The sequence below is a fragment of the Melitaea cinxia genome, chromosome 27, assembly GCF_905220565.1.
Source record: "Melitaea cinxia chromosome 27, ilMelCinx1.1, whole genome shotgun sequence".
NCBI classification, from domain to species: Eukaryota; Metazoa; Arthropoda; class Insecta; order Lepidoptera; family Nymphalidae; genus Melitaea; species Melitaea cinxia.
The window spans coordinates 10756480-10783942 of NC_059420.1; the positions used below are offsets into that span (position 1 = coordinate 10756480).

The window sequence follows — 27463 nt, forward strand, 5'->3', positions numbered from 1 at the left end:
TGTAAAATGAAAATTCATAAATGCTTATGAAAGCCCACTTGCTTAAATATTTTTAATCGACTTTATAAAAAGAAGGAAGTTCCCAATCAGATTATATTTTTATGTGTAACTCATAACTTTACTGGGTGTGCCGGTATTGGTGGTTTATTTTTTTATTTTTTTTTTTTTTTTTTTTATAGAAAACAACCACTTGGTCATGTGCTCCAATTTGATCAAGATCTGATGAGAACTTCTTGGGTTATCCTTAATAATATGAATTTAATTGACAATTATGTCGACTACTGGCATTGTGTTTTTTGTAAGCAGACCATTACATTTCACGATTCAGCTTGTAACACCCCATTGCTGGGCATAGGCGTCCTCCATGTAGGACAAGTTATAGTATTTATGAACATCTAAACAAGTTTTGTCTTTCAGGTGTACAAAGCCCAACATAAGACGACCGGTCAGCTGGCCGCTGCTAAGATGTGCGTTCTGGACAATGAGGACGATCTCGCTGACTTCACTGTTGAGATCGACATCCTCACCGAGGTGCGGCATCCAAATGTCGTCGAACTGCACGAGGCCTACTTCATTGATAATAAGCTCTGGGTGAGTACCATCTTGTCTTGAAATCTAAAAAATCAGATAATGATGTTTATCTAGGTGAGTTCTACAGTATCTTAAAATCTAGAGTTTATTTAACTGAGGAGGTAGTTTCAAAAACTAGAATACCTGGAGAAGGACAGGTATAGGGATGGCAACGAGTTTGCCATACTTCTGGTGATGCAGGCGTCCACAGGCAGATTTTGGACAGGATATTTCCTGCTGTATCCTTCCTCAACAAAACTAATAGTAATGTAACAGACAATTGTGTGAAGAAGTTTTAAATTTATTACTCAGTTTTCTTATTATTTAATAAAATATTTCATATTTTCTCTTCTGTTTTGTTATTATTCTCAATAATTTTTCTGCTTCATTAATTACTCAAGATATTTCCTGAGCTATCTCAATATATTCCTGTATATTATAATTGAACACCGTCGGTCGATATGGTCAGATGCTGCTGGAGTACTGCGACGGCGGCGCGCTGGACTCGGTGATGGCGGAGCTGGAGAAGGGGCTGACGGAGGCGCAGATCGCGTTCGTGTGCCGCGAGATGTGCCGCGGCCTGGAGTTCCTGCACGCGCGCCGCGTCATCCACCGCGACCTCAAGGCGGGCAACGTGCTGGCCACCATGCTGGGCGGCGTCAAGCTCGGTCAGTACTGTGCTCGCTGATGCAGAGCTGGGGGGGGGGGGGCAGTGCACAATGTCTTAAAAACTTGAATCTTAGGCATCCTAGAAGGCGGTAGGTATGTGGGACTCGCCGACATAGTCACAACGTACCAGCAATACCTACTAAAACCCAGGGGTGCTCTTGCCTTGTGGTTGGGTGGCACAGGATCTACTAATATGGGTATACTAGAGTAAATTTACATGGTTAGGCGATACGTTTCAACAGTGTAAGTCTATTGAGGAGGAGAGATTAAGTCGTTCCTTAACACACCTCTAAATGATTTAAGTTTTCAATGTTCAAAGATCTATAATCACAAAACAAAACTTAACACGAATCGTGAGTTACTTACCATTAAACCATCTAGGATGATTTGGAAAATTATTTTTAAAAGAAAATGTTATAGGACAAAGTAGTCAATAGAAATTTAAAAAAAAAAAACTAGTTTAAAAAGAAAAATACTCAATTTTTCTGTTGTAAATAATTGATAAGATTTAAAATTTGAACTATACTAAAAGAAATTTTGCGCAGAAAATGATTCCCATAAACTACTTATGAAGACAGAATCTATCTCAGAAGGGTAGCTCTTAAACCAAGGTTTCATATATCGCGTTGTTTTCTGCAGCCGACTTCGGCGTGTCCGCTAAGAACAAATCGACGCTACAGAAGCACGACACTTTTATCGGCACGCCGTACTGGATGGCGCCAGAAGTCGTGCTCTGCGAGACATTCAGGGATAACCCCTACGATTTTAAGGTACTACTATTTTTTTTTTCTTGACATTTAGAGCCTGGTTCACTTGACTACTAGACTTTTTTTCAAATTTTTCCGGCCTGGGTTTCTCTTATAGATCTACCCACCGTGACACAGAAGGCGTGTAAAGAAGTTAGTCGCGTTGGTTATGATAGAGACCTGACAGCGATCCTAATTCATAGCAGGGAACATATCCGCTAACCTGCAGTAAAGTTCAATCCTTCTCCTACATTGAGAAAGTCGCTATGTCCAGCTGTGGGATGTTACAGACGGAATCAATGGATCAAAATTTTTTTTTTACAATTCCAGGTTGACATCTGGTCCCTTGGCATCACGCTAATAGAATTCGCTCAGATGGAGCCGCCCAACCACGAGATGACACCAATGAGAGTTCTTCTCAAGATTCAGAAGAGCGACCCTCCCAGCTTGGACCAGCCGTCTCTGTGGAGTAAGGCCTTCAACGATTTCATTGCGAAGGCCCTCGTTAAAGTTAGTATAGTATTTAATTATTACTTTACTTAATTTGTTATTAGTACAGATAGAGAGTTTGACGACGCATTGGCAATCGCAGGACCAGACACAAAACAGACAATTTTATAGGTCTTATGGATGTTTCCCGTGGTCTGGGCATTTGAGCTTGTGTATTGTGTGTTTTCGGACCCCTGATACAGGAGAAGTATGAAGCCAGTGCCTTGTGCCATGGTCGTAGGAAAAACTGGCTACCCGGTGCTTGAAAAGATTAAATGGACTGCATTTTGTATTGTATCGTATATCATAAAAGAAAAAGAAGAAAAGAAGGTACAACTACTTCCGACGATATAAGCACAACGGTCGAGTGAACGACGCGGCGTCGTGGGTAGAAGTCGCGGTCCCAGCGTCCGTATGTTCCTAGTTCTCTCAGCTGCCTGCTGTCGCATTATTCTGTTGCCTCATTTATTTATTTATAGAGAGTGTAGTAAGAGGATGGAGTAATGAAGTGATCTCATAATTTCAAAAGTAAATTGCAATAATTTGTCGACCGACAGGATCCCGAAAAGCGACCGACGGCGACGGAGTTGCTGAAACACGAGTTCGTCAGCGGAGCGTTGGACTCCAAGGCGCTGCGGGACCTGCTGCTGGAGTACCGCGCAGAGGTCGTGGAGGAGGAGCTGCTCGACGACGACTCGGAGGTAAGGGGCTCGTGGCGGACGCGTGCCAGGCACGTGCGCTGAATGTGTTGTATATATGTATGTCGTCGGAGCGGGGTGGGGTACGACACAAGCGTGCGAGGGGTGTCGTGGACTGGAGGGAGGGGCACGTGGGGGACACATGCCAGACACGTGCGCTGAATGTGTTGTATATATGTATGTCGTCGGAGCGGGCTGGGGTACGACACAAGCGTGCGAGGGGTGTCGTGGACTGGAGGGAGGGGCACGTGGGGGACACATGCCAGACACGTGCGCTGAATGTGTTGTATATATGTATGTCGTCGGAGCGGGCTGGGGTACGACACAAGCGTGCGAGGGGTGTCGTGGACTGGAGGGAGGGGCACGTGGGGGACACATGCCAGACACGTGCGCTGAATGTGTTGTATATATGTATGTCGTCGGAGCGGGCTGGGGTACGACACAAGCGTGCGAGGGGTGTCGTGGACTGGAGGGAGGGGCACGTGGGGGACACATGCCAGACACGTGCGCTGAATGTGTTGTATATATGTATGTCGTCGGAGCGGGCTGGGGTACGACACAAGCGTGCGAGGGGTGTCGTGGACTGGAGGGAGGGGCACGTGGGGGACACATGCCAGACACGTGCGCTGAATGTGTTGTATATATGTATGTCGTCGGAGCGGGCTGGGGTACGACACAAGCGTGCGAGGGGTGTCGTGGACTGGAGGGAGGGGCACGTGGGGGACACATGCCAGACACGTGCGCTGAATGTGTTGTATATATGTATGTCGTCGGAGCGGGCTGGGGTACGACACAAGCGTGCGAGGGGTGTCGTGGACTGGAGGGAGGGGCACGTGGGGGACACATGCCAGACACGTGCGCTGAATGTGTTGTATATATGTATGTCGTCGGAGCGGGGTGGGGTACGACACAAGCGTGCGAGGGGTGTCGTGGACTGGAGGGAGGGGCACGTGGGGGACACATGCCAGACACGTGCGCTGAATGTGTTGTATATATGTATGTCGTCGGAGCGGGGTGGGGTACGACACAAGCGTGCGAGGGGTGTCGTGGACTGGAGGGAGGGGCACGTGGGGGACACATGCCAGACACGTGCGCTGAATGTGTTGTATATATGTATGTCGTCGGAGCGGGCTGGGGTACGACACAAGCGTACGAGGGGGGTCGTGACCTGCACGTGGGGGACACGTGTGGTGAATGTGTTGGGTATACTTTATTAAATATGTCGCTAGAAAGAGAAGTAGTTATTGGAAGGAAATAAAAAAGAGAGATAATACAAAATTTAAAAATTACCCTAACAATAAAAATGATTTTGCACTTGTGAATAGTTTCGGAGTTAACAATATATCTCGAAAGGTGTCCATTGTAAATGTATTAGCAACTAGTTTCGAGCAAATTTTATGTGATATATTTAATAAACTATATCAATACATTAAATTTTGACTTGACAAGTTCAAAATCTCAATCAAGTTTTCAAATATTGCTTACTTTACTAACTCACTTTTTTGTATGGATTTAATATATAATATTTGTACGGAAATGACTTAACTTTAACTTGACAATCGTTTTTAAAAAAATGATATTAAACAATAAAATGGCTCTCAACCCGCAATGCAGCTGTGTAGCAGATAAGCTTCAAACCTTCTGCAGGTGTCTATAAGCTACGGTAATCGCTTGCCATCATGTGAGGCGTACGCTTGTTTGCCAACCTAGTTATTTTTAAAAAAATAAAAAACTTTACATAAACTTTTTGTAGTATCAGCTTTTAAATTCCCCGGTAATAGGTATAGATGTTTTTTCTTTAAAAAAAAGTATAGATTAAGTCATTTCTGTGCTGCTTTCAAACTTTATTCATTGTACATATATTATAACTAACATGCATATCTACTGACCTTCACACAAATACGTACATTATATAAACAATTCACCGACACATTTATAATTTTAAGTAGCCCTCGAGTTGAGGTCCAGAAGAAATAAAATAAGGGTCGAAACGAAAGAATTTGAGCATGTGATATATGACCGTTTTTTATAAATAAAAAGAAAAAAATGTAAATATATAATTTTAAAATGAATAACATCTGCGCTCTTGGTATATCTGAAAACCATGAAATCAAATAAATGAATTAAATTCTTTGATACTACTAACAAGACAGATTAATGGAACATTAAATATGACCATTTTTCGTCTCATCGCAAATTAAAATTAAACATTGAGGGTTGAATCAATGCCCAAAATGCCTTTTTGACACAAGAATGAATGAAATTCTTCAATACAATCAAGACAGATGGATTATTGAATAAGACCATTTTTGTCACTGGAAACTTGAAACTGGGCAAGTTTAGAGTATTGCCCAACTGTGGGACGTATTGTTTATATGATGTCCGTGTTCATGCGGCTCGGAGCAGGGACGCGTGCGTCGCGGTCGCCTGCGAGCCTCACGGGAGCAGTATCAGCGGGTTGGTTAGTATTTATTGGCAAGGCCCCTCGCCGCGTGGGCCCCGGGGCCTCGGGAGCCCTCTGCCCGAGCTCTTAAAAATGTAGTATTGGGATGGAAGTAGGCCTTTATGTATCTCCTGCTGGGGGCCCTGGGGAGGTGAGCAAAATTTTAGTGCTACGTATGACAGTTTTTTGTTGGATATAGGACTCTGTTTCTTCTGTCGCGGTCCCCGGAGAAGAGAGTTTTTATTCTTTTGGGGGATAGGTGTAGGATTGTTGTTTTTTTTATGATATGATAGGCTATTATAGGAAATGATAGATTTAATTATATTGGGGGACAATAGTAGGTATGAGATTGCTACTAGTTGTACTCAAGCATTATTGTGTCTGGGGGCCTCGGGTGGCTAGGATTATTTTTTGTTTTACGGGAATATTGGCTTATATAAGACTGCCGCCAAGTATGTTTGTTGGCAAGGTGCTCGACTGTTTTCTGGGGATTAGGAGGAGTATAAGGCGAGGGGCCTCGGTTTAATAGATGTGACTTGATTATTTTGAACAATGTGCACGCTTGGTTTAAGATTGTCAAGTTAAGTTATTAGGATTTGTTCAAGTTAAACTTACAATAATTCTTGAATCTTGGACATGCGAGTTACTGTGATGAGATCACAGATTAAATTATGCCAGATTAAAAAATATGTAGAATTGCTAATAAATGAACGTCAAGACATAATATGACTGTTTCTTTTTGGCTATTTACGATTAGACACAACTACTAACTAATTCATATGCTTGTAAAATATTTAAATAAAACCTATTTACAACTAATTTACTTTAATACATTTGGATATTAGGAGGTAATTTTCAAAAGTCGTCTGTCATATCCATACATCAATACTCAAACTTCAAAGCAAGTCTAATAATAATTAATTACAGCAAAAAAAAAAAAAAATAGTTTGTTCCTATTTTAAAATATATTGCAAACCAGTTTCCTTTCTCGGGTTGTCGTAGGTGGAGTTGTGAAAAAGTAAACTTGACTACTTTTGAAAATTATCTGATATGTTATTATATGTACTTGATTATATTTTATATATGTATATGTATATACAATACGTTAATGTTACGTACGTGTGTGGTTTACATTGCTTGCGAATCGAACGGTCAGCCGCGAGAGCATCCGCCGTCGTCGAAGGTATTTATACAAAAGGCTATAAAGTTATCTAGAGATCGGGAGAATGATTTATAGACAAAATCGATTCTAGACATTTTTGTAGAGAGAGGGTGTACTTTATTGTACATCACTTGACGGGATTAACATAAAAAACTTATATGCATTAAAATATTAATGTAAGAAAGCAGCCTTATCGCGAAGTAGCGATTGCTTCTAATTAATTCTTTAAAAAAAATCTCTGTTTTGGAACGCTACCAAAAGATGCAACTATAATATAATCGAATTTATATCGGTTTAATTTTTTTTTTTTTTTTATCAAACAAGTTCTACTGGATAGTATAGAAATTAGTGCGAACCTATCCGATTTTGATACTTTTTTATATAATATCGTTGATAAATAACATAGGCTATTAAATATCATACTATAACTCAGAAGCGAAGCAAAAGCTAACGTTAAAATGAATCGTTCTCCTGATCTATTCCGACAAGATTGATTATTAAGTTCTTGACAAATTCGTTTACTGGCCAAATTTTTGTAAATTTTATTAGAAGGTCACTTGACCTAGAAAACATCTGTTACACCTTCTATAGATAGCCTATTCGTGGGTTTATCTGCTGAAATCAAATAAAATTTTTGGTTTCCAGTTGTCAAATAGAAGCACCTAGCAGATAAAGTGTAGTTTGATAGTGTAACATAAAAAAAGAAAAAAATATATATTTTGTCAGACAAGTATCTAATACTTGTCAGAAAACGGTGAAATTGCCCCTCAAGCGAATTTGTTAATACTTAACTGTGTCTAAAATCATCTAATCAAATTTAAAATCTCTTACGTACGCTTTAGAAGCGTTTGTGAGTTGTCACTTTACAAATTATTTTTTGTTCGTTGATCTTTATTTAGCCTTCAATATAAACTTGAATTCGTCTTTGTACTTATTTTTGGATTTCTTGTTATTTGTATTTGTGAATGTATATTGCTTTTTATTTTATTTAAGTATCAGTTGCTTATATTTATTTGTTTTATATGTTATGGTAGCTTACGTGTAGAACTTTTTTTTATATCTAATAACCTACAAAATTTATTTACATTATAATTGTTCTGTTTAAAAAAAAAAATTGTTGTTGTTTACAGGATTTACGTGCAATTTTTAATTTGTTTAACTTTGCTATTTTTTTATAATAAAAGCATAATTTTTGTGTATAACAATGTGGTTGATAAAGACCTCCACGAGAAAAAAATTTTACTTTAAATAATTTCTTGTAAAATCGTTTCTTTATGGATGGGATAGTAGTTTCGTTTTTACTCTATTTAGTATCCCGTTCTTATTTTAAAATTTTGTCTGTGTCCACAGGAGCACCGCAGCTCCCAGATGCAGGTGGACATGGAAGATGACTCCACCTCAGTCAGGTCGGGCGACACGCCGGACATCAAGAGTAAGTGTCTTTTTGTAGTTGGAATTATACTTCTACAGGATTTCCTCGACTCTCAGATTTTTATTATACCACTAGTGTGGCAAGACACTATTTATTGAAGTGAAACTTTTTTAGACGCATGAGGGTAAAATTTTTACGGATGAAACGCAATAACAATAATATTAGCGTCACGAAGTGGTGCAACGTTTTTGTCGAACAACAGAGCCACCTAGCGTGTACTATAGAAACTACAAAGGTTGTTACAATGATATCGATAGTATATTGCATTGCATACTAACTAGATGATGCTGGAACGGAAATCTGAAGCTTTAGATTTGTATAAATATAAACGAGACTTAAAAATTAGTTTGCCAAAGAAGTTTCACTTCTGACATGTGTACTTTGAACGCAGTTTTTTTAGTTTTTCATTCTATGCTCTCCGTTAAGACAGTGTATTCCGACTAGCTCTGGCTACCTTACTATAGATACAGAACTGCTCAAGATCAGAACCTGTCAGTAATCTTTGATTGAGGACTAACTAGTTGGGTTAAGTCAGTTTTTGAACAAGTAATTGCCTAAAGTCTGTCTCAAATAGATTCAAGATTTATTTAATGTTTAATAAGGATCGAATATGGTTGTATGTAAAGATTGTTTTATGGACGGCACTTCCTTTCGACCCCCGCTCAAAGCGGCAAGCGACTCATTTACTCTGTCGCTGAGCGCTCAATACCTGATCCCCCACCCACACCTATTGTCATTTGGAACTTTTAAAATAAATATAAAAATACTTATAATTGTAAAAGTACCATAGTATAATTTATTTTATCTACACTAATGTTGTAACATTCTACTTATGTTTCCAATACTTGACTTATAATTACTACTGTTATAGCGCAGACAACAAAACACTCAATTTAAGCAATTTCACATGATGGTATAATATCCACATCGATATCGTAAAATCTCATTATAACATCGCGCGCATGCGCGCAGCTGCGCTCTTATTGGTTAGATTTTAATGGCGGCAAAATCACTGTGACAATACACGTACGCGTGAATTTAATTTAATAAATTAAAAGTTAAAAATGGATAGCGACGATGATATTTGTACGCCTCCGGATATTCTAGAATTGGCAACAAAATTTACTCACAATCTTTTGCCAGAAAAATCTAGAAAATTATATGAAAAAGAATATAATAACTTATTCCGACTCCGTCTACGAGCTCTACTGCTTGCCCCGCGAGCGCTACAGCTGCTGGATCAATAATTAACATTAACTTTCAAAATTGTAGCATCCAAAATTTGAACAATTATTATAAATAAACTATTGTCAGCTTTTACTCTTGTTGTTTGATTAATTGCATTAGTGAAGATAAAGTAGTGTATGCAACTGCATATAACACGGGTATTAAAACACTCGTTACTATTATGAAACTCGCTGCGCTCGTTTCATAAACTCACACTCGTGTTTTAATACCCTTCATTATATGACAGTTGCATAAACTACTATAGTATTACTTTTATTTGTAGTTTTATTGAATTGTAAATAGGCTGTTTGGAAATAAGTTTTTGATATATTACTGTACCTCTCTGTCCAGTGGCGGAGGCCGAGCCGGCGCCGGGCGCGACGGCGGCCAGCGCCGCGGGCCGCGCGCCGCCCTCCCCACGCGCCGCCTCGCCCGCGCCCGCCCCCGCCCCCGCGCCCGCCCTCGAGCGAGCCCTCGCCGCGCCCGCAAAGCGTGCGCTGCCGGACGACGCGCCGCCCGCTGACAGGAGGCCGCCGGTGAGTGATGGATGCACGAGCACTGTCCTCCCGTGACCGTGGTTGCTGTAAAGTATCCGAAACGTTTGGCATCTAAAACACTTAATAAACCGCGATGTAATCCGAAAAAGTTGTTTTATTATAATAATGATTTAACTTAATCGCCCAGGAAATAAATCTCATCTCGAGTCGAATTAGTATCGTATGTCGATCTAGTCAATAATTTTTTTGACTACATGTTGTTTCTTGTAGTTAGTTGTCTGAGCATTTTAATTATACCATACAGAAATAATAATCTGTCTAATTTTATACGCAGGCACCAAAGAAAGAGAAAGGTCCCGCGCCGCCTCCCCCGGGCGCGGCGTCCTCGCCCTCGCCCCCGCCGCCCCCGGGCCCGCCCTCCCCCGCTGCGCCCTCGGCACGCGCCGCCCGCAAGCAGCCCGCGCCGCCGCCCCCCGCCACGCCAACGACACCAGCCACGCCTACGATATCCGCCACGCCCGCGACACCGGCCTCGCCCGCGACACCGGCCACGCCAACTACACCAACCACGCCCAGAGCACCCGCCACGCCCTCTGCTGTTGCCGGACACATCGTGGAACAGGTCAGTAACTAAATGAAAAAGCCTTAATACTTTAATAATTTATTAAGGCCAGTTACAAACAATTATATAGATGGTGCTCTAGAATGACAAAGATTGTTGTAAATCAGTATTACATATCGTATATACGTATATTATATAGTTATCAGCAGAAAAACTACAATATTACCTACAATTACGTCATCGTATTATTATATCAAGTAAAATAAAAATATCGCACAAATAATAATGGATGAAATGTCTTATAGGTATGCCGCGAAGCGGAAAAGGTAGTAGAAGAGAAATCAGACAAAACAGAAAGGAAAGAATTTAATGATAAGGACGTGAAACCAAAGCCCGACCATAGATTAGCCTCCGACCACGTGGACAACGTCACTACCGTCAATGGAACGACTGAACCTAAAATGAATGAAGACGTCAAAGCAAGCCCAAAAGCAAACAAGGCGACAGAAGTCAAGACCAACAAAGTTATAGAAATAAAACGAACTAGTCTTGAGATAAACGAAATTACAACGGAAGTTAACAGATCGAGTCTCGCGATCAATAAAGTGGAGACCGATTCGAAGAAAAACGATAGGGTGGTTAACAAAACGCAAATTAATAGGACGAATGTCGAACAGAAGAGTGTCACGACGACGCCCGAAAAAAGTACACAAAATAAGTCTAAAGTCGAAGTGAGGAAAAGCGCGGATGATGTCAGACTCAACGAAGATGCAAAAGTGAAAGAAAATAGAAGAAGCGCTGACATCAGCAGATTTAACACTGAAATCAGCAGATCTAGCGTCGAGATCAATAATCAGGAAACCAAACCGGAGATACGATCGATAGCTGAGATAATTAGAAACGATAAGAAGGAACGTTCAAGGTCTAGTTCCACCGATGAAATAGGCGATGGAAAGCGAGTCAGTGCAGAAGTTAGCCGTATCGAGTCGAGATCGCGGTCAGTGGATGACAAGGACCGCTGCAGCGTCGAGGTGAAAAAGGTCAGCAAGGACTACTCCAGGTCCAGCTCTATTGAGGAGCAGGAGACAGAGACGACGAGGAAAGTGGAGATAAGACCTGTTACGGTGAGTTTTACTTCTCAATTATTAAATCTATACTAATAAATGGCGAGCTGGTTTTTTGTTCGGTTATACTGCAAAAACTACCGAACCGATGAATAATACTTATAGTATGAGATGCAGCGTGTTACGAAGAAGGTTTTAGTATATGATATTTTGGTGATTACTTTTCGTGTAAAAAGTATGGACGGACAGAGCTCGTTAGTAATGTATCTATATCTCTTATAATAATATCTCTATATAAGATATTATATATATATATATGTATTATGTATGGATACTGTACTGTGTGGCTACGGTACTAAATAATATAGCCACCCCTTTTCTTCCCGTGGGTGTCGTAAGAGGCGTAAACTTGTGGAGGTCTATGTCCAGCAGTGGACTGTATAGGCTGTATAATGATGTATGGATACTAGTGGCGCTAAATCAAGCAAGTAGTAGTTTAATTTAGTTATAAGGAAAGTTCGAAATTGAACTTGCTTAACTGGTTATATTGGATTGGTTTTTTGTTAATTTAATGGCTTCCGTTTGTCTTCATTCTGTATATAAGGTGTTTAAGTGGTAACTTCAGTCTTTCAAATGGGATCTCCTGTATGTAGGTGCTATATATAGATCACGTTTCATGTGAAAAAATTCCTGGCCTTTTTAAATTTATATTTTTCTAAAATATAAGAGCTACTCTCGTAAGGTTCTGCATAAATCGTCCTTTCATTGTAATTATAGCCGTGCTTACGCTCATTGGTTCAAGGTAGTACTTGGCCTTTTTTTACAATAATGATGAGTAATATTTAAAATGATATTGTAGTGAGTAAAGTAGTCAGAGCTCCTGAGAGTTCTGGTGTTGCAGACTAGTATAGGCTATGGTAACCGCTTACCATCAAGTGGGCCGTGCATTTGTTTAACACTGTAGTCATGTGATTGTATCCACAGCCCGCCGCCGTGACGGTGGTGGCCGTGAGCGCGGAGCCCAACTCCCTGGCCGCCGCGCCCGTGGGGCTCGTCACCGTCACCACCACGCACCCGCCCGCCATCAACACGGCCGCGCCGGTGAGTACGTAGAGCGCAGCTGTCCGCAATGCTAGCACATTTCGAACAACGTGTGCAGCAGTAGCGGCAGACGGCCCCGCGCTCGTTGTTTTTTTTTTATATCACAAGGTCGGCAAACAAGCATACGGCTCACCTGATGGTAAGAGATTACCGTAGCTTATAGACGCCAGCAACAACAGAGGCATCGCAAGCGCGTTGCCGATCCAATCCCCAATCCTCCCAGGAGCTCTGGTCACCTTACTCACCAACAGGAACACAATACTGCTTGAAAACAGTATTATTTAGCTGTGATCTTCTGTAAGGTCGAGGTACTACCCCAGTCGGGCTGCTCCAGATTTTAAGCAGGGAATCCTGCAGTGCCCTACCTCAGTAAAACGTACAGCGATGACAGTCAACGCGCAGTAGTAACGTACCGCCCGCAGCTGGCGCGCGGCGCGGTGACCATCAGCACGGCGCCGGCGCGCGACGAGGTGGTGGTGGTGCGCGCCGGCTCCTCGTCCGACGACGACGCCTTCGCGCCCTCCAGCCTCGACTCGCTCGACTGCACGCCCTGCTACAGCGGTACCTCGCTCTATCCGATACCTGTTCGACTGCTGGCTGCGCTCCTTCTGACGGGGGCTCCACGGCAAAATAAAGTTCATAGTCCTTTTTTAAATTTTACTCTGCCTTAATATCCGGGCTACTCTACAGAAATAGTTCAGCATAAGCCGTCCTGAAGCACCGCAGTTAGCAGTCGAATATCTTAATTTTGTTAATTTATAATGAGCTATTAAGTTCTATGAAAGTAGAATTCAGTAGAAAAATATCTTTCCCAAATTCGATTCAAACACCTTTTGACATATACACATATGGTCGTCTGATCCTAAGACTTAATGAAGAAAAAAATAGGCATTTTAAATTAATGTTTTTGGTAGCAGATTTATACATTTTTGTAATACCACTAGGATTGTATACAAGCGTATAGACGGTAAGCGGGTACCGTAGTCTGCAGACGCCTACTGTTCTGAGAGCATCACAAATACTTTATTGACCTTACTACACCACTGTTTGTATACCTCATTTATTATTGATCTCGTCCAGCCCCCCATCTTCCTACTAACTAAATTGACTATTCTAATCATCATATTGCCAAATTTCACAGAAAAAGGTCGCGGAAGGCGACTAGACAGCAGCGAAGTACTGATCCTTAGCCCTGGTGCTGGGGATTCGGGAGTCTTCGACGACAGTCAACATAATCATCTCAATCTGGTGAGACCTGCTACCATTAAATAAAAACTCTGGCGAATTAATTTGTCTATGCTATGTTCGAAAATGTTTGTGAGCAAATCTAATCGTTTTTGAATGTAGGAATCGGGCTTAACTGTTGATTTTATTTATTAAAATAAGTATAGAAGCTATTAGTATCTAAGGATAATTAATTTTCTATTAATGTTTTATACATCATAGCTCTTTACCGGCAAGTCCTTGTGTTTAATTCCAGTTTTTTCCCCTCGTATGTACGTTAATTTTGATGTACAATAGAGCTATTGTTAATATTTAAAATGGCAATAATGTGCCGTGTGGTGGCTGCCAGGACACGTCGCACGTGTCGGTGGTGACGGTGGGCGAGGAGGTGCGCGTGCGCGACTCCGCCAGCGCCGCGCCGCGCCTCAGCCCCGACAGCTTCGAGAGGTAACTCACAATCACAATACCATTGACTCTAGATAAACATTTTATACTAACTGCTCTCTGAACCTACACGCACACACATTTATGACACATATATATATGTATATAATAAAGTTATGTGATGTCACGGGACATCAGGTAGGAAAGAAGTTCCTTCGGAATCTGAAAAAAAAAAAGTTGAATTTTATATATATTTTCTAGTTCTTGATTTTCTGAAATTTTGTATTTTAGAAATAAAAACAAATACCGTAATATAAAATAAATCAAACAAAATAATAATAATAATAATTCAAACTATTAAGTGAAATAAGAAAAACATGTCTTTATTTATTTTTGTTGACAGTATAAAATTACATAAATAATTTTAAAGAAAAGTTTACTAGTAATATTTTAGTTTTACAAACGTCATATTATACAGTCGTGTGACTGATATTACGTCACTTCCGTTATACATTTTTCTTACGGTTTTAGTATCACATTTTTTTCATTTCGCTCGCCCAGCCAAACGTCAAGCCTGCCGTAAGGAGCTTCGTTCCAAAAACATTAAGTGTAACTTTACAATGAGAAAATATGTTATCACGAGATGACGATTTTTGCCAAATAACTTTTTATAATATTTGATGTAAATAATAAAACGAACGATATATTAACATAACGTTTTAGTAACATCTAATGGCTCTAAAAATGATTTTACAAGTTTAGACGTAGATAATACTTAATTTATGATTATAATAGATTACATGTATCTGTCCTGTAGCGGCCGGTCGCAATCAGACAGCGGTTCGCTAGCATCGGAGCGGTCGCGGCGCGGGGACGCGGACTCGCTGGCCACCACCGCCACCTCCGCTACCACCGCCACCACAGCCAGCGCTGCCAGCGCCGCCTCACCCACCACTGCGCCCCACGACCAGCACCACCTGCTCAACGGCGCCGCCAGGTCACTGTCCCACAAACACGTATATGTACATGCACGTGTGTATTATACACGTACAACATGTTCATACAATCTATATTACCTAGATAACGCTTAGCTCGATTTTTTTAATAACTCGTTTTTTTGGATTTTTAAAAAAATAGGAACTACATACTGATGAAATATGAATAATATTTTTCGATCATACCAACATAATAATAAAAAAATATAAACTGGTTGTTTACATAAAAAATCACGAGTGCTATTAGAAAAAACAGAGAGAAAAATAATCGATCTGGAGTCATGTGGATTTGAATTGGGGGTCTTCTCGTTTTGAGACCACCCGATTTTCCACCCGAGCTATTATAATCTTATAAATAGTGGCGAAATTTACCTTCGTATTCTAATAATATTGTAGCCATTTCTTTATTGTCTGAAAACACGGATAAAACGACAGTTTCTAAAAATGAATCGTAGATCGATTTATCGTCCCTGAAACCGTTTTGAGCCGTTTCCGAGATTCAGATTATATACAAGAATTGCTCGTTTAAAGCTATTAGATACGTACACACATACGTCTTATAGACATACACACGCGCCCAAATAAAATAGCGTGTTAACATCCCACCACTGAACAAATGGCGAAAGGATCTTTATAATGGAGATATGAAATTTTATATATTAAGTTGTTCCTCATTACGTATGTCTATTACTTTACAAAACTTTCTCCCAATCAAATGGAACATTAAATATAAAGTCTATATCTTAATCGTAAAGTATGAAAAATAATATACTAAATGTTCATAGTTAACTCTTCATATTACAGAGTCAATTCGGAGAATCAAGCCGAGGAAGAAGTGGTATTGAGGAGGAAACCTCAAGACGGACAGCCCAACAGAATACAAAGGTTTGTGTAATTTTATTTTAACATACTAGTGTGGTAAACTAAGCCCTGATCCTTCTCCTACATGGAGAGATGCCTTTACCCAGCAGTGGCTGAAGCAAATAAGTGACCCGGCAAACTTCTTACCGTTTTAACTTTTTTTTGGCCTGAATATATCGATGTTAAAATTTTCTTTTATACAAATTTTGTCCTGAAAATAACAAAAGTCATTTTTTTTTTTTTTATTACGATATGGGCTTACTCTTGACCTCAGTCTAGCTCTAGAGCACAGACGAGGTCGATGAGATTTTTTATCTAATTCGATGCATGACTGCTTCGAAAGTTATACAGGTACATACATTACGGCAATTCATTTCTATATACCTATATATATATATGCAATTAGAGTTTTAAGTTCGAAAATGTTTGGAAAACCATTATACGCCAAAAGAAATAGGTATTTCACACTGTACACAATGCAAGTGCAATTTACTGATTAAATATTTGTATTTGCAACCTGTCAATGCAAAACTTCTAGTTTATTAGTGGAGGTGAAAGTTTTGTTTTATTTCCTATTGATAAAGCTTTTCAATAACTTTTGTGCAAAATAAACTCACACGACCAATGAAACAGCTCCAAAATAGACTATTACTACTACAAAAAAGAAAAGAAAGTTACGATAAATAATTAGTAAAATTTCTAAATACATGCATAATATTTCAGTTATTTCCTTATTTTCATATTTTTAACCGACTTACAAAAAAGGAGGAGGTTCTCAATTGGACTGTTTTTTTTTTTTTTTTTAATGTATGTTACATCAGAACTTTTGACTGGGTGGAGCGATTTCGACAAATTTTCTTTTAATCGAAAGGTGGTGTGTGCCAATTGGTCCCATTTAAATTTATTTGAGATCTAACAACTACTTTTCGAGGTATATCTAATAATGCGTTTTTACTTGACGCTTTTTTCGTCGACCTACGTTGTATTATACCGCATAATTTTCTACTGGATGTACCGATGTTGATAATTCTTTTTTTGTTGGAAAGGAGATATCCCAAGTTTAGTACCATGATAAGGAAATCAGGATCTGATGATGGGATCCCAGAGAAATTGATGGAAACTCTTGAAAATCCGCAATAACTTTTTACTGGGTGTACTGATTTTGATAATTCTTTTTTTGTTGGAAAGAAGATATCCTTAGTTTAGTACCATGATAAGGAAACCAGGATCTGATGATGGGATCCCAGAAAAATCGAGGGAACTTCTTGAACATCCGCAATAACTTTTTACTGGGTGTACCGATTTTAATAATTTTTAATTTAATCGAAAGCTGATGTTTGTCATGTGGTCACATATAAATTTTATTGAGATCTGATAACTACTTTTTGAGTAATCTTTGATAACGCGCAGTTACTTGACTATTTTTTCGTCGATCTACGTTGTATTACTCGTCGATGTAATTGAAGTCGGGTTTTTTTCGTTTGCGAGCAAACACAATTATTGTTAACAAATACCTATAATCACCAGGTCGAAAGAAGACATACACATGGCTAACCTCAAGAAGAAAACGCGAAAACGAACGAGAAAGTTCGAAATCGACGGCGTCGTCGTCACTACCACCACTTCGAAGGTACCATCTTTGATTTAAATAATAAAAAGATAGTATTTGGTCTTATACTTGTTATATACTTGAATAAGGCAAAGCATATCCTATAAGTATACCTTACTAACCTTCCCTAACATGTCGTCTTCCACTTAACAATAAATTGTACATATAATAATTGTGTGGTCGTTAGGTTATCTGGGGCGATGAAGAGAGTGGTCGCACGTGGGACGACCACGCGCTTAGAAAGCAGGAGCTGAGAGAGATCAAGATGCTGCAAAAGCAGGAGCAGAAACAGTTTCAGGACCTCAACGCCAAGGAGCTGCAGCTGCGCGAGCAGCAGGACAAGAGGTCGGTAATAGTTGCAGATCTGTGTTAGTTAATTGTACTGGATAATCCTAAGACTTAAATGTAATAGGACCACCTTAATTACTGCCAAATTAGGACAAAGCGTTCCCGGGCGGAAAAAGAAAATCAAATTTATAATTATAGGGTATCCATGATGGATTTTCCCCACGTAAAAAAAAGAAGTACCTCGACTTTACCGAAAATCTTATCTTAATAATATTGTTGTGTTCCTGTGGTAAGATCATCAGAGTTCCTGGAGAGGATTGGGGGTAGGGTAGGCAACGTGCTTGCGTTGTTACTGGTGTCGAGGTGTCTGTAAGTTACTTAATTTTTTATTATCAAGTGAGCTGTACGTTTGTTTGCCGACCTAGTTGAATAAATAAAATTGTTTAGGTTAAACATGTTTATTATATAGCAATTGTGATTATTCTCAAGCAACAAAAAAAAACTGATTTTATTTTCAGTCTGAGCGTCTGTTTTTATAAATGTCCCCATTGAACTTGAAATTACGTTACACTGTTGGTCATGGTCGTCGTCATAGATACCTAATGGGAATCGTTACTCGTAGTAAAGAGTATGTCCGCTAACCCGCAGTGGAGCAGCGTGGTGAATTAAGTTCCGATCCTTTTCCTACACGGAGAAAGGCCTATTCCCAGCGTTCCCATGGTCCAGGCTGAGTCGTCGCTCACTGTCGCACCGGCCGCAGGTTCGAGGCGGAGCTGGCGTCGCTGGCGCGCGCGCACGAGGCCGACCTGGACACGCTGGCGCGCGCGCAGCGCGCCGCCGCCGAGCGCGCCGAGCAGCAGCTGGAGCACGAGCTGCGCCAGCACGCCAAGCGCCTGCGCGCCGAGCACGAGCGCGACCTGCGCCACTTCCGCGACACGCTCAAGCAGGAGCTGCGCCTGCTCAAGCAGGAGGTGGAGCTGGTGGCCAAGGAGCGGCGCAAGGACGCCTACCGCCAGCGGCGCGCGCGCCTCGACGCCGAGCACGCGGCGCGCGAGCGCGCCTTCGTGGCGGCGCTGGCGGACGCGGGCGACGCCGTGCTGCGGCGCGTGCACGACAAGCACCGCGAGCGGCAGGCGCTGGCCGACCGCCAGTACCTGCAGCAGCGCCACCAGGTGCCCCACACCGCCTCCGCATCGCACACTACCGGTCTTACTTATAAAAATCTCGCTAAGCAATACTTAGCCACCGCTTATTAAAACCGCTCTTAAACTATAAATCCTAAACTTTTGTTTACTTATAAACGTTGATTAGCTGTTGCTTAGTTAAAAAACGAACAGAGAACGATACATGGATGGTTGGCATAGATTATACCTAAAATAATCGATTAGATAGAGAAATTGAATAAACGAAATTGTTAAAAGTTGTATTTTTTCCATATTATATCATCTATGACAGTGTCCGAATGTCGTGAAATTGACAGATAATGCTCATATAGTATATTTTATAGCGGGAATTTCTATCTAAATAATATTTTGTCTTTCATTTTTAATAGTAGTACTTATTTAATTTTCAACATTTTCATTTAATTTATTAAAATTAAAAAAAACGAATGACTTTTATTGTAAACATTTTATTGAGTTTTATTGTGATTATTGTATTCTAATTAAATTATCATCTACACAACTAAATAAAATTGGTGTGGCTGTTTGTAATATTAAAATAACCGCTTCTTTATTCATATGTATGCATACACGGTACATAGATGTATCAAAATAACATTTTTTACAATTTTCTTCTCAAAATCAGCTACTATCTGTCTAGCTTAAATCAGCTACGTCGTTTTGGAAATCACGAAGATCTTCCAATCCATCCATGCTTTAAGCATAAATATATTTTTTTTTTCTAACAAACAAACGCAAGTAAGTAGATCAGACGTCACAATAGAACAGCTGATGTATGTGAAATTCGCCATCTTGCCGCTCAGCGAGAGTTAAACTATGTCTCGGCAATGTTTAATTTTGACGGCTATTTAAACACTACTTATCGACTTCTTAACGCTAAATAGTGTTTATAAGTGAGGTTTTTGCTAATCCGTTGCTAAGCAATTGATTAAATATTAAGAAACGTTTATAAGTAAGACCGTACATGATTAGTTCGCTTAACAATTCAAGGAAGTTACATATTATGAAGTTGAAATTATTCTGATTCAAAGGACCAAAAATCAAATCAAGTAATACTGCTCTTATGTTTTGTTTCTGTCGTGAGTGAGGAAGGTAGTTAAAGTTCCCGGTGAAGTTTAATGTTAGAGTCGGCAACGCACTTATATGCTTTGTGTTGCTAGCGTTTACAAGCTACCTACTCGCTTATCAAATAACTGTAAATAAATATTGATGTCGTTATAGATAATGCGAACGCGTGAAGCGGCTCTGTGGGAGCTAGAGGAAAAGCAGATCCATGAGCGACATCAGCTCGCCAAGCGTCAACTCAAGGATGAATTCCTACTGCGAAGACACCAAATGTTGGTGCGGCATGATAAGGAGCTCGATCAGATTAAAAGGTTAGTCTTTAATCTTCGACCTTATACGACCCCTCCTTATTGAGTCCTCGATGTTTATGTTCGCATTTATCCGAAATAAATTTTTTAATGAATTTTTTTGTGTTGTGAGGTAAGAAAATAAGTTTATTTATTTATTTCTTCTTATTGTACATCGAAATATAGACACGTATATAAAAGATATAGAACAAAATCTATAAAAGCGATCTTATCGCTAAAGAGTGATTTCTTCCAGCTAACCTTTGGGTACAGGACACGATATAGTAGCAGTGGCTAGGAGTGTGCACATATTAAGAAGGGAAAAAATTCAATAATAAATAACGTTCAAATTGGGTACACATTTAATAGTAAAAATATTGCCTATATTTAACACTGCTAGCTGATAAGGCTGTACCTATCAATTTTTTTTTTTTTTTTTTTTAATTTTACGCGCTCGAGAGATCGTATGACATGGTAACGTCTGTTGAGTCTGAGAGCTAGTAGCGAAATGAAATGTAAACGAGTGACACTTGGTTTGTTCGTGCACGCTTCACACTGAACGTAGTAGTACATAGCGAGCGGCCGTTGCAGGAAGAACAGCCGCAAGGAGGAGGAGCTGGCGAAGTGCCAGGCGCTGGAGAAGCGCTCGCTGCCCAAGCGCATCCGCGCCGAGCAGAAGGCGCGCGAGATGATGTTCCGCGAGTCGCTGCGCATCGGCGCCGCGCCCGCCGCGCCCGAGGACGACCGCGACCGCCTCAAGAAGGTCAGAGCTGGGCTCTTCTACTTTAATCTAATAGATAAAATTCTCGTGTCGTGGTGTTAAACATTAAACTCCTCCGAAACGGCACGACCGATTTTAATAAAATTTTGTGGGCATATGGGTGTCGTAAAAGGCGACTAAGGGATAACAAGGTTCCACAACCACCTTGGAACTTAAGAAGCCGACCGGTGGCGGGATAACCATCCAACTGCTGGCTTTGAAATACACAGGCCGAAGACGGGCAGCAGCGTCTTCGGTGCGACAAAGTCAGCCCTGCGGTCACCGACCCGCCTGCCCAACGTGGTGACTATGGGCAAAACACATGAGTTCACGTTATTTTTGGCGTAAACTTGTGGAGGCCTATGTCCAGCAGTGGAATGTAAAAGCTGTAATGATGATGATGAGGATGGACAATAAGTCGCTTTTGAAATAAATATTAGTTTTTTTTTAACTTATGGTTTTGGAAAGTATTCTACTTCGTGAGGTACTTGTAAACTACAATATGCTTAATGCATGTGTCTTCGTTATTTTCTGAATTCTTTTAAGATATTTTCGGGAATTTTTATAGTAATTTCGGCGTTCTGGCTTCTAACTAGATGTCCAAAATGAGTAACTCATTTTTTCATTTTTTTTTCTATGTAATCATTCTATATCTAAAAAATCATTAGAAAAGGTGAATTTAAAATAAGGTAATTAATTACAACCCTGGAAACTAATTTATGGGGTTGGGGGGAAAGGGGTTTTCACCCCTCCGGCAGACTATTTTCGTGTAAACCCCGTTGTTACAAAGATATCGTGGTTAATGTTTTAAGGTTAAATTATGGGGTTAAGGGAGAAAAGGGGGGTTGGGAGGGGTAGGAAGGGTGGGTTTCTACCCCCCCTTACCCCCCCTGACAACTATTATCGTGTAAACCCCATGGTTACGAAAATATTGTGGTTAAAGTTTTGAGGTTACAATACCTTCATCATCATCATCATCATTACAGCCTATACAGTCCACTGCTGGACATAGGCCTCCACAAGTTGACGCCAAAAATAACGTGAACTCATGTGTTTTGCCCATAGTCACCACGCTGGGCAGGCGGGTTGGTGACCGCAGTACTGGCTTTATCGCACCAAAGACGCTGCTGCCCGTCTTCGGCCTGTGTATTTCAAAGCCAGCAGTTGGATGGTTATCCGGCCATCGGTCGGCTTCTTAAGTTCCAAGGTGGTTGTGGAACCTTGTTATCCCTTAGTCGCCTCTTACGACACCCACGGGAAGAGAGGGGGTGGCTAAATTCTTTAGTGCCGTAGCCACACAGCACAATACCTTACAATACCTTACTTTACAATACCTTAGATTTGATTATTACAATACCTTAGAGCTCCGTGTCTGACTCTAGCTTAATTCCAGTGCTGCGGGAAATGCACTCATGCTCCATTCCACGACTTTCACACGTTATTTTCAAAAAAAATGTACGTAAAAACGATCTCTATTGCAAAATCAAAATACGATACGAACTGATCTTTAACGACTGACAAATAGAAACTTTTAAACAAAATAACGCGTCACTTAGCATTACTTTTAGAAACAATTTAAACACAAAATCATTATTCTTATCTAAATAACTGTACATAAAATAAAAACAGTAACAATTATTAAAAATACGATACGAACTGACGTTTAACGACATAGACAACATAAACAGTTCTAAAACAGACTATTAAACAAAATGATTGTAGTGTATTTTATTTTAATTTCATGTCATACTTTTTACTGAAATATATTTTTATTTTAATTTTAATTTTTGTCATTGCAAAAAAAAACAACCATAACGTATCTAATTTAAAATTATCATATACATATAATTAATATTATATATAAAATTAATTGCTATACTTTATATATTATATATAAAATTAATTAAACATTTATCGACAGTTTCGTTTAACAAAAAAAAAAAAAAAAAATAACCCTAACCTATCTAACTTAAGAAGTACAACGTTTAACGACGTGGGGGGAAGGGGGGAGAGGATGGGGAACGCTACCCCTGGTACCACTGTCACACCTCAGAACCCCATGGTTATGGAGATATCCATGGTTAAAGTTTTCAGGCTAGAAGAAGAATTTCGAAAGTTAGAGGAACGCTTGGCTCCGGCGCTGCGGGAAGTGCAGCCCTTCCGCCCTTGCGTGCGAAAGCACGCTCACTCATGCTCCTTTCCGCAGCGGAGGCTGGTCGCCTTCGGCGACCAGCCTCACCCGCTCCTCTACGCATTCGTTCGCGCGCTTTCACACGGTGGGCGAGGGCTGCACTCCCTCCGCGCCTCCGCGGCACAAAAAAAAACACTCTAGGGGTAGGACAGACCAAGACCACGTGGACAGTGGGGTGCTCCGATTCGGTTTTGGGTATTTTTCGAATTTCTAAACCTATATTCTAGCACGCAATGTTAAACTATCTCAAAGTATTTTTAATCTATTTCTATCTCTGACTTATTTATGGATATAAATTTAAAAGTACTTTAAGAAAAGAAAATTACAATTATTTGAGATATTAATAATAAATAAAAATTGCTTAGATTATTAAATCTTAAAAATGATTTTTATATAATTTATATTATGCATTTAATAATCTGTCCCAGAACTCAGTTTATGTTGTCTATGTCGTTAAACGTCAGTTCGTATCGTATTTTTAATAATTGTTATTGTGTTTTAAATTATCATTTTATTTCACCATTAGTTCGAAAAATAACGTGTGAAAGTCCCAAAACGGAGCATGAGTGGACGTCCCGCAGCACAACTACGCGTTATTTTGTTTAAAAGTGGCGTTATTTTGTTTAAAAGTGGCGTTATTTTGTTTAAAAGTGTCTATTCGTCAGTCGTTAAAGGTCAGTTCGTATCGTATTTTCATCTTACAGTAAAAATCGTTTTTACGTAAATTTCTTGGAAAATAACGCGTGATAGTCGCAGAACGGAGCATGAGTAAACTTACCGCAGCACCAGAATTAAGGTGGAGTCAAAAATAACAAAAATTTAACCTTAACCTTATCTCTGTAACGGGGTTTACACGAAAATAGTCTGCCGGATGGGTGAAAACCCACCCTCCTCCCCTCCCCCCCAACCCCCTCTTTCCCCCCAACCCCATAAATTAGTTTCCAGGGTTGTACATGATAGTCTAAAATAATATAAGTTAATTATCGTCCTCAGTTCCAAGAGAATGAGAAACGGCGGTATAGGGCCGAGCAACAGCGCTTGGCTACCAAGCACGCTAAGGCGCGAGAGGAGCTTAAAGCTGCCGGCGAGGTAAGCTCACAATGAACTTAATCATTGGGATTAAAACCTTTAAGTTTTGTTTCACTAGTTGCTGATAATCAGATAGCTATCTGACGTATTACGGTATTCAAAAGAGTACAATTTATTTTGTTTTTCTTAACTGTCATAACTTGTTGTCTGTCGGATTTGTTTTCGCAACCAATCAATCCAAAAGTTGTAGTTTGTTAGTTAATTTATAATATTTTATATGCTAGATCAACTGGTTACATAAACTTTGTCTACGATGGGCCTTAAAACTTTATCTCAATCTTAGAGCTTGAGCCTCATCTCCGCGGCACGACAATGCCTGGAGAAGTATCTTAAACTTGCGAAAGAATACAAGCAAATAATACTGCTCTAAATCAGTGTCGTGTGGCTATGGTGAGTAAAGTAGCCAGAGCTCCTGGGCTGGAAGGGATAGAGTTGGCAACGACTTTAAGTTGGTCCTGATGTTACAAACGTCCATGGACTATGTTAACCACTTAAGCCTACTTCCTTAAAAGAAAGAAATTTATTAAATTGTCACCGTATACAGTCTCAAAGTATTAATACTTCTCCCTACAACAGGCCATGCTCCGCGAGCTGGAGCAGTACCAGAACGAGAAGCGCAAGGCGCTCATGAACCACGAGAGCGCCAAGATGAAGGCCATCGAGGAGCGGTACGCGCACGAGCTCAAGGAGTGGCGCGCCACGCTCGCCGACAGGAAGGCGGTGAGTACGCGCACACACACACATACATACTCACACACACATACTCACACACACATACACACACATACACACACATACACACATGCACACGAACAGAGACATATGCACCATTCAATTTCTTGAGCAAAAGTACTAGTTTGAGTAGAGGAACCGAGCTTTAGTCTTATTGTTAATGCACGCACAGACGTGCATATGCAACATGGTATGGAGACTATCTACAGGTTCGCTTACATGTTTTGGGAAGAAACATTGGTATTGTACACATACTAAAGACGTATTGTGTGCGTGATGGTCGTTGCTACAAATAGACTACATATTGCTTAAAATTTATCTCACGCTCAGTGCTAAAGAGATATCGTTAAAAAGCCACATTTGTCTCGCAAAAACTTCGCATACGTGAAAACTTATCATCTCAAACAAAAAAAAAAAGATATTTGCACTTACACGTCAACATATACACAGATACAAAATTGGAGCACACACAAAAAAAAATTGTTTAAACTGAACCGATTCAACTTTTAAAATAAATACTATGAATGAAAGCATGACACATTTTCTATAAATAAGTTTGGTATGACTAAAATATAACTATTTTAATATATAATACCTAAGAAGTAAATAATTATAAGTACTCACTATATAAAATTAATGAATCAATCTTAAATGTATTAGAATGGTTATATTTCATTGTGGACGAGGCATGGCATGTACAAAATGGGCATGAAAAGCATGTTGTATTTCCGTAGCTTTGAACTAAATCGGTGGTGGGACTATAGCAAACGGATGCAATGTTTAAAGGTATAAATATGTCGAAATTGTAACATTCTCGCTTTCCAATAACCTTAATACTAAAATTAACAAAATCATCAATCATTACAATTTCGGTATGTTTCGTGATAGAACAGGCTTCAGGTTTAGGTGTCGAGAAGATTAAATGTTTGTATCGTCCGTCGTTAAACGCTGCACTAAAACGAAAAAAATTTTCAACAGAAACTGATTCAGACCTTCGTGAAACATTTGGACGATCACGAAACCAAATATGGAATAAAGATTCCGGACAGAAGCGTTTACCTCGACGTTCCGTGGCCGCAGAACGTGCTACAACACGTCCTGTCCACTTATCACCAAAGGAACTCCTTCATGGGCTCGCTTTCTAGATCCAGGACTAGTTTGAACCTAGCGTTTTCTAACAATAACACGCCAAACGTAGACAGACGAAGAAGTATAAGTCCTAATGAGCAGTTCAGGCAAACGAAATCGGCGGCCTCGAGTGCCACTAACACTACAAAGAGAGGTAAACTGACTAAAGCTCAAAGATACGGTTCTACGTCCAATCTCAAATTGGTATCGGAAAAAATATCCGGCTTTTCTGTGTTCAGCGGTCCGGATATAAAACGCGATCCCATAATGGCGTACGATAACGTCCCGGTCGAAAGAACGGTAAATAAAATCGACGAGGAGCCAAAGAAAACGTTTGAGAGGTCCCAACCAGATCGCGTGCCGATTAGCGTCAAGAACAACAAGAAAATGTATCGGCAAAGCCTCAGCGACAACTTGTTCAAACAGGTCAACGAAACAACAGAGATGAAACGTAGTATATCACAGCAGAGTCTCAAACAAGACATCGCTATGGAGGCCGTGATGATCGATATACCGTCCATAGAGGGTCAATATGATACATACAAAAGTGGCACTAGCACCAGTTCTCAGAACAGTGAGGAGGGTTATTTCAGTCGATGGGGTCCAGTCAGGGGTTCTAATAGTTACTCAAACGCCCCTAGCGTACCGGTCAGTCAATTATCTACCCTAAACTTGAAAGATATAGCCACTGAAAAGGCGAAAGAACCACCTGATTCCGTCGTCTGAATTTGTAAAAATGTGGGTAGTTTTAACAAAAACATTTTTTTTTCTTCTGAGGTATTTTAGCGAGATTCTTAAACGGAAATTGTTTTTTGGTTAGGCGGGCGTGGATAACTAGTCGAATTATTGATGTAATTTTTAAGTGCAAACAATGTGTATTTTTTTAAATAAGTTTTTACAGTGTTAGGAATTTTTTTGTACAATGTGATAATAAAAGTATCATGTGATTTCCTAGCGGGCGGCGTTTTTTAAAAAAACTTGTGTCAAATAATTCCATTAGTATACAACG

The 27463-nt window shown here is 40.1% G+C and overlaps 1 protein-coding gene across 1 annotated transcript in view; it reads left to right on the forward strand.

The window, feature by feature from the left end:
• Positions 1-27180, forward strand: part of LOC123667017 (serine/threonine-protein kinase 10) — a 67608-nt gene extending 40428 nt beyond the window's left edge. The window contains exons 4-27 of the mRNA XM_045601026.1: positions 418-591; positions 1040-1238; positions 1879-2009; positions 2316-2495; positions 3032-3175; positions 8128-8209; positions 9788-9972; positions 10268-10410; positions 10534-10555; positions 10801-11619; positions 12544-12660; positions 13083-13221; positions 13802-13908; positions 14234-14331; positions 15086-15265; positions 16068-16148; positions 17652-17754; positions 17921-18078; positions 18782-19193; positions 20424-20578; positions 21146-21317; positions 24499-24594; positions 25171-25314; positions 26305-27180. Of these exons, the coding sequence (XP_045456982.1) occupies positions 418-591; positions 1040-1238; positions 1879-2009; positions 2316-2495; positions 3032-3175; positions 8128-8209; positions 9788-9972; positions 10268-10410; positions 10534-10555; positions 10801-11619; positions 12544-12660; positions 13083-13221; positions 13802-13908; positions 14234-14331; positions 15086-15265; positions 16068-16148; positions 17652-17754; positions 17921-18078; positions 18782-19193; positions 20424-20578; positions 21146-21317; positions 24499-24594; positions 25171-25314; positions 26305-27180 (4917 nt within the window). The remainder of the gene's footprint in view (positions 1-417; positions 592-1039; positions 1239-1878; positions 2010-2315; positions 2496-3031; positions 3176-8127; positions 8210-9787; positions 9973-10267; positions 10411-10533; positions 10556-10800; positions 11620-12543; positions 12661-13082; positions 13222-13801; positions 13909-14233; positions 14332-15085; positions 15266-16067; positions 16149-17651; positions 17755-17920; positions 18079-18781; positions 19194-20423; positions 20579-21145; positions 21318-24498; positions 24595-25170; positions 25315-26304) is intronic.
• The last annotated feature ends 283 nt before the right edge of the window (positions 27181-27463 follow it).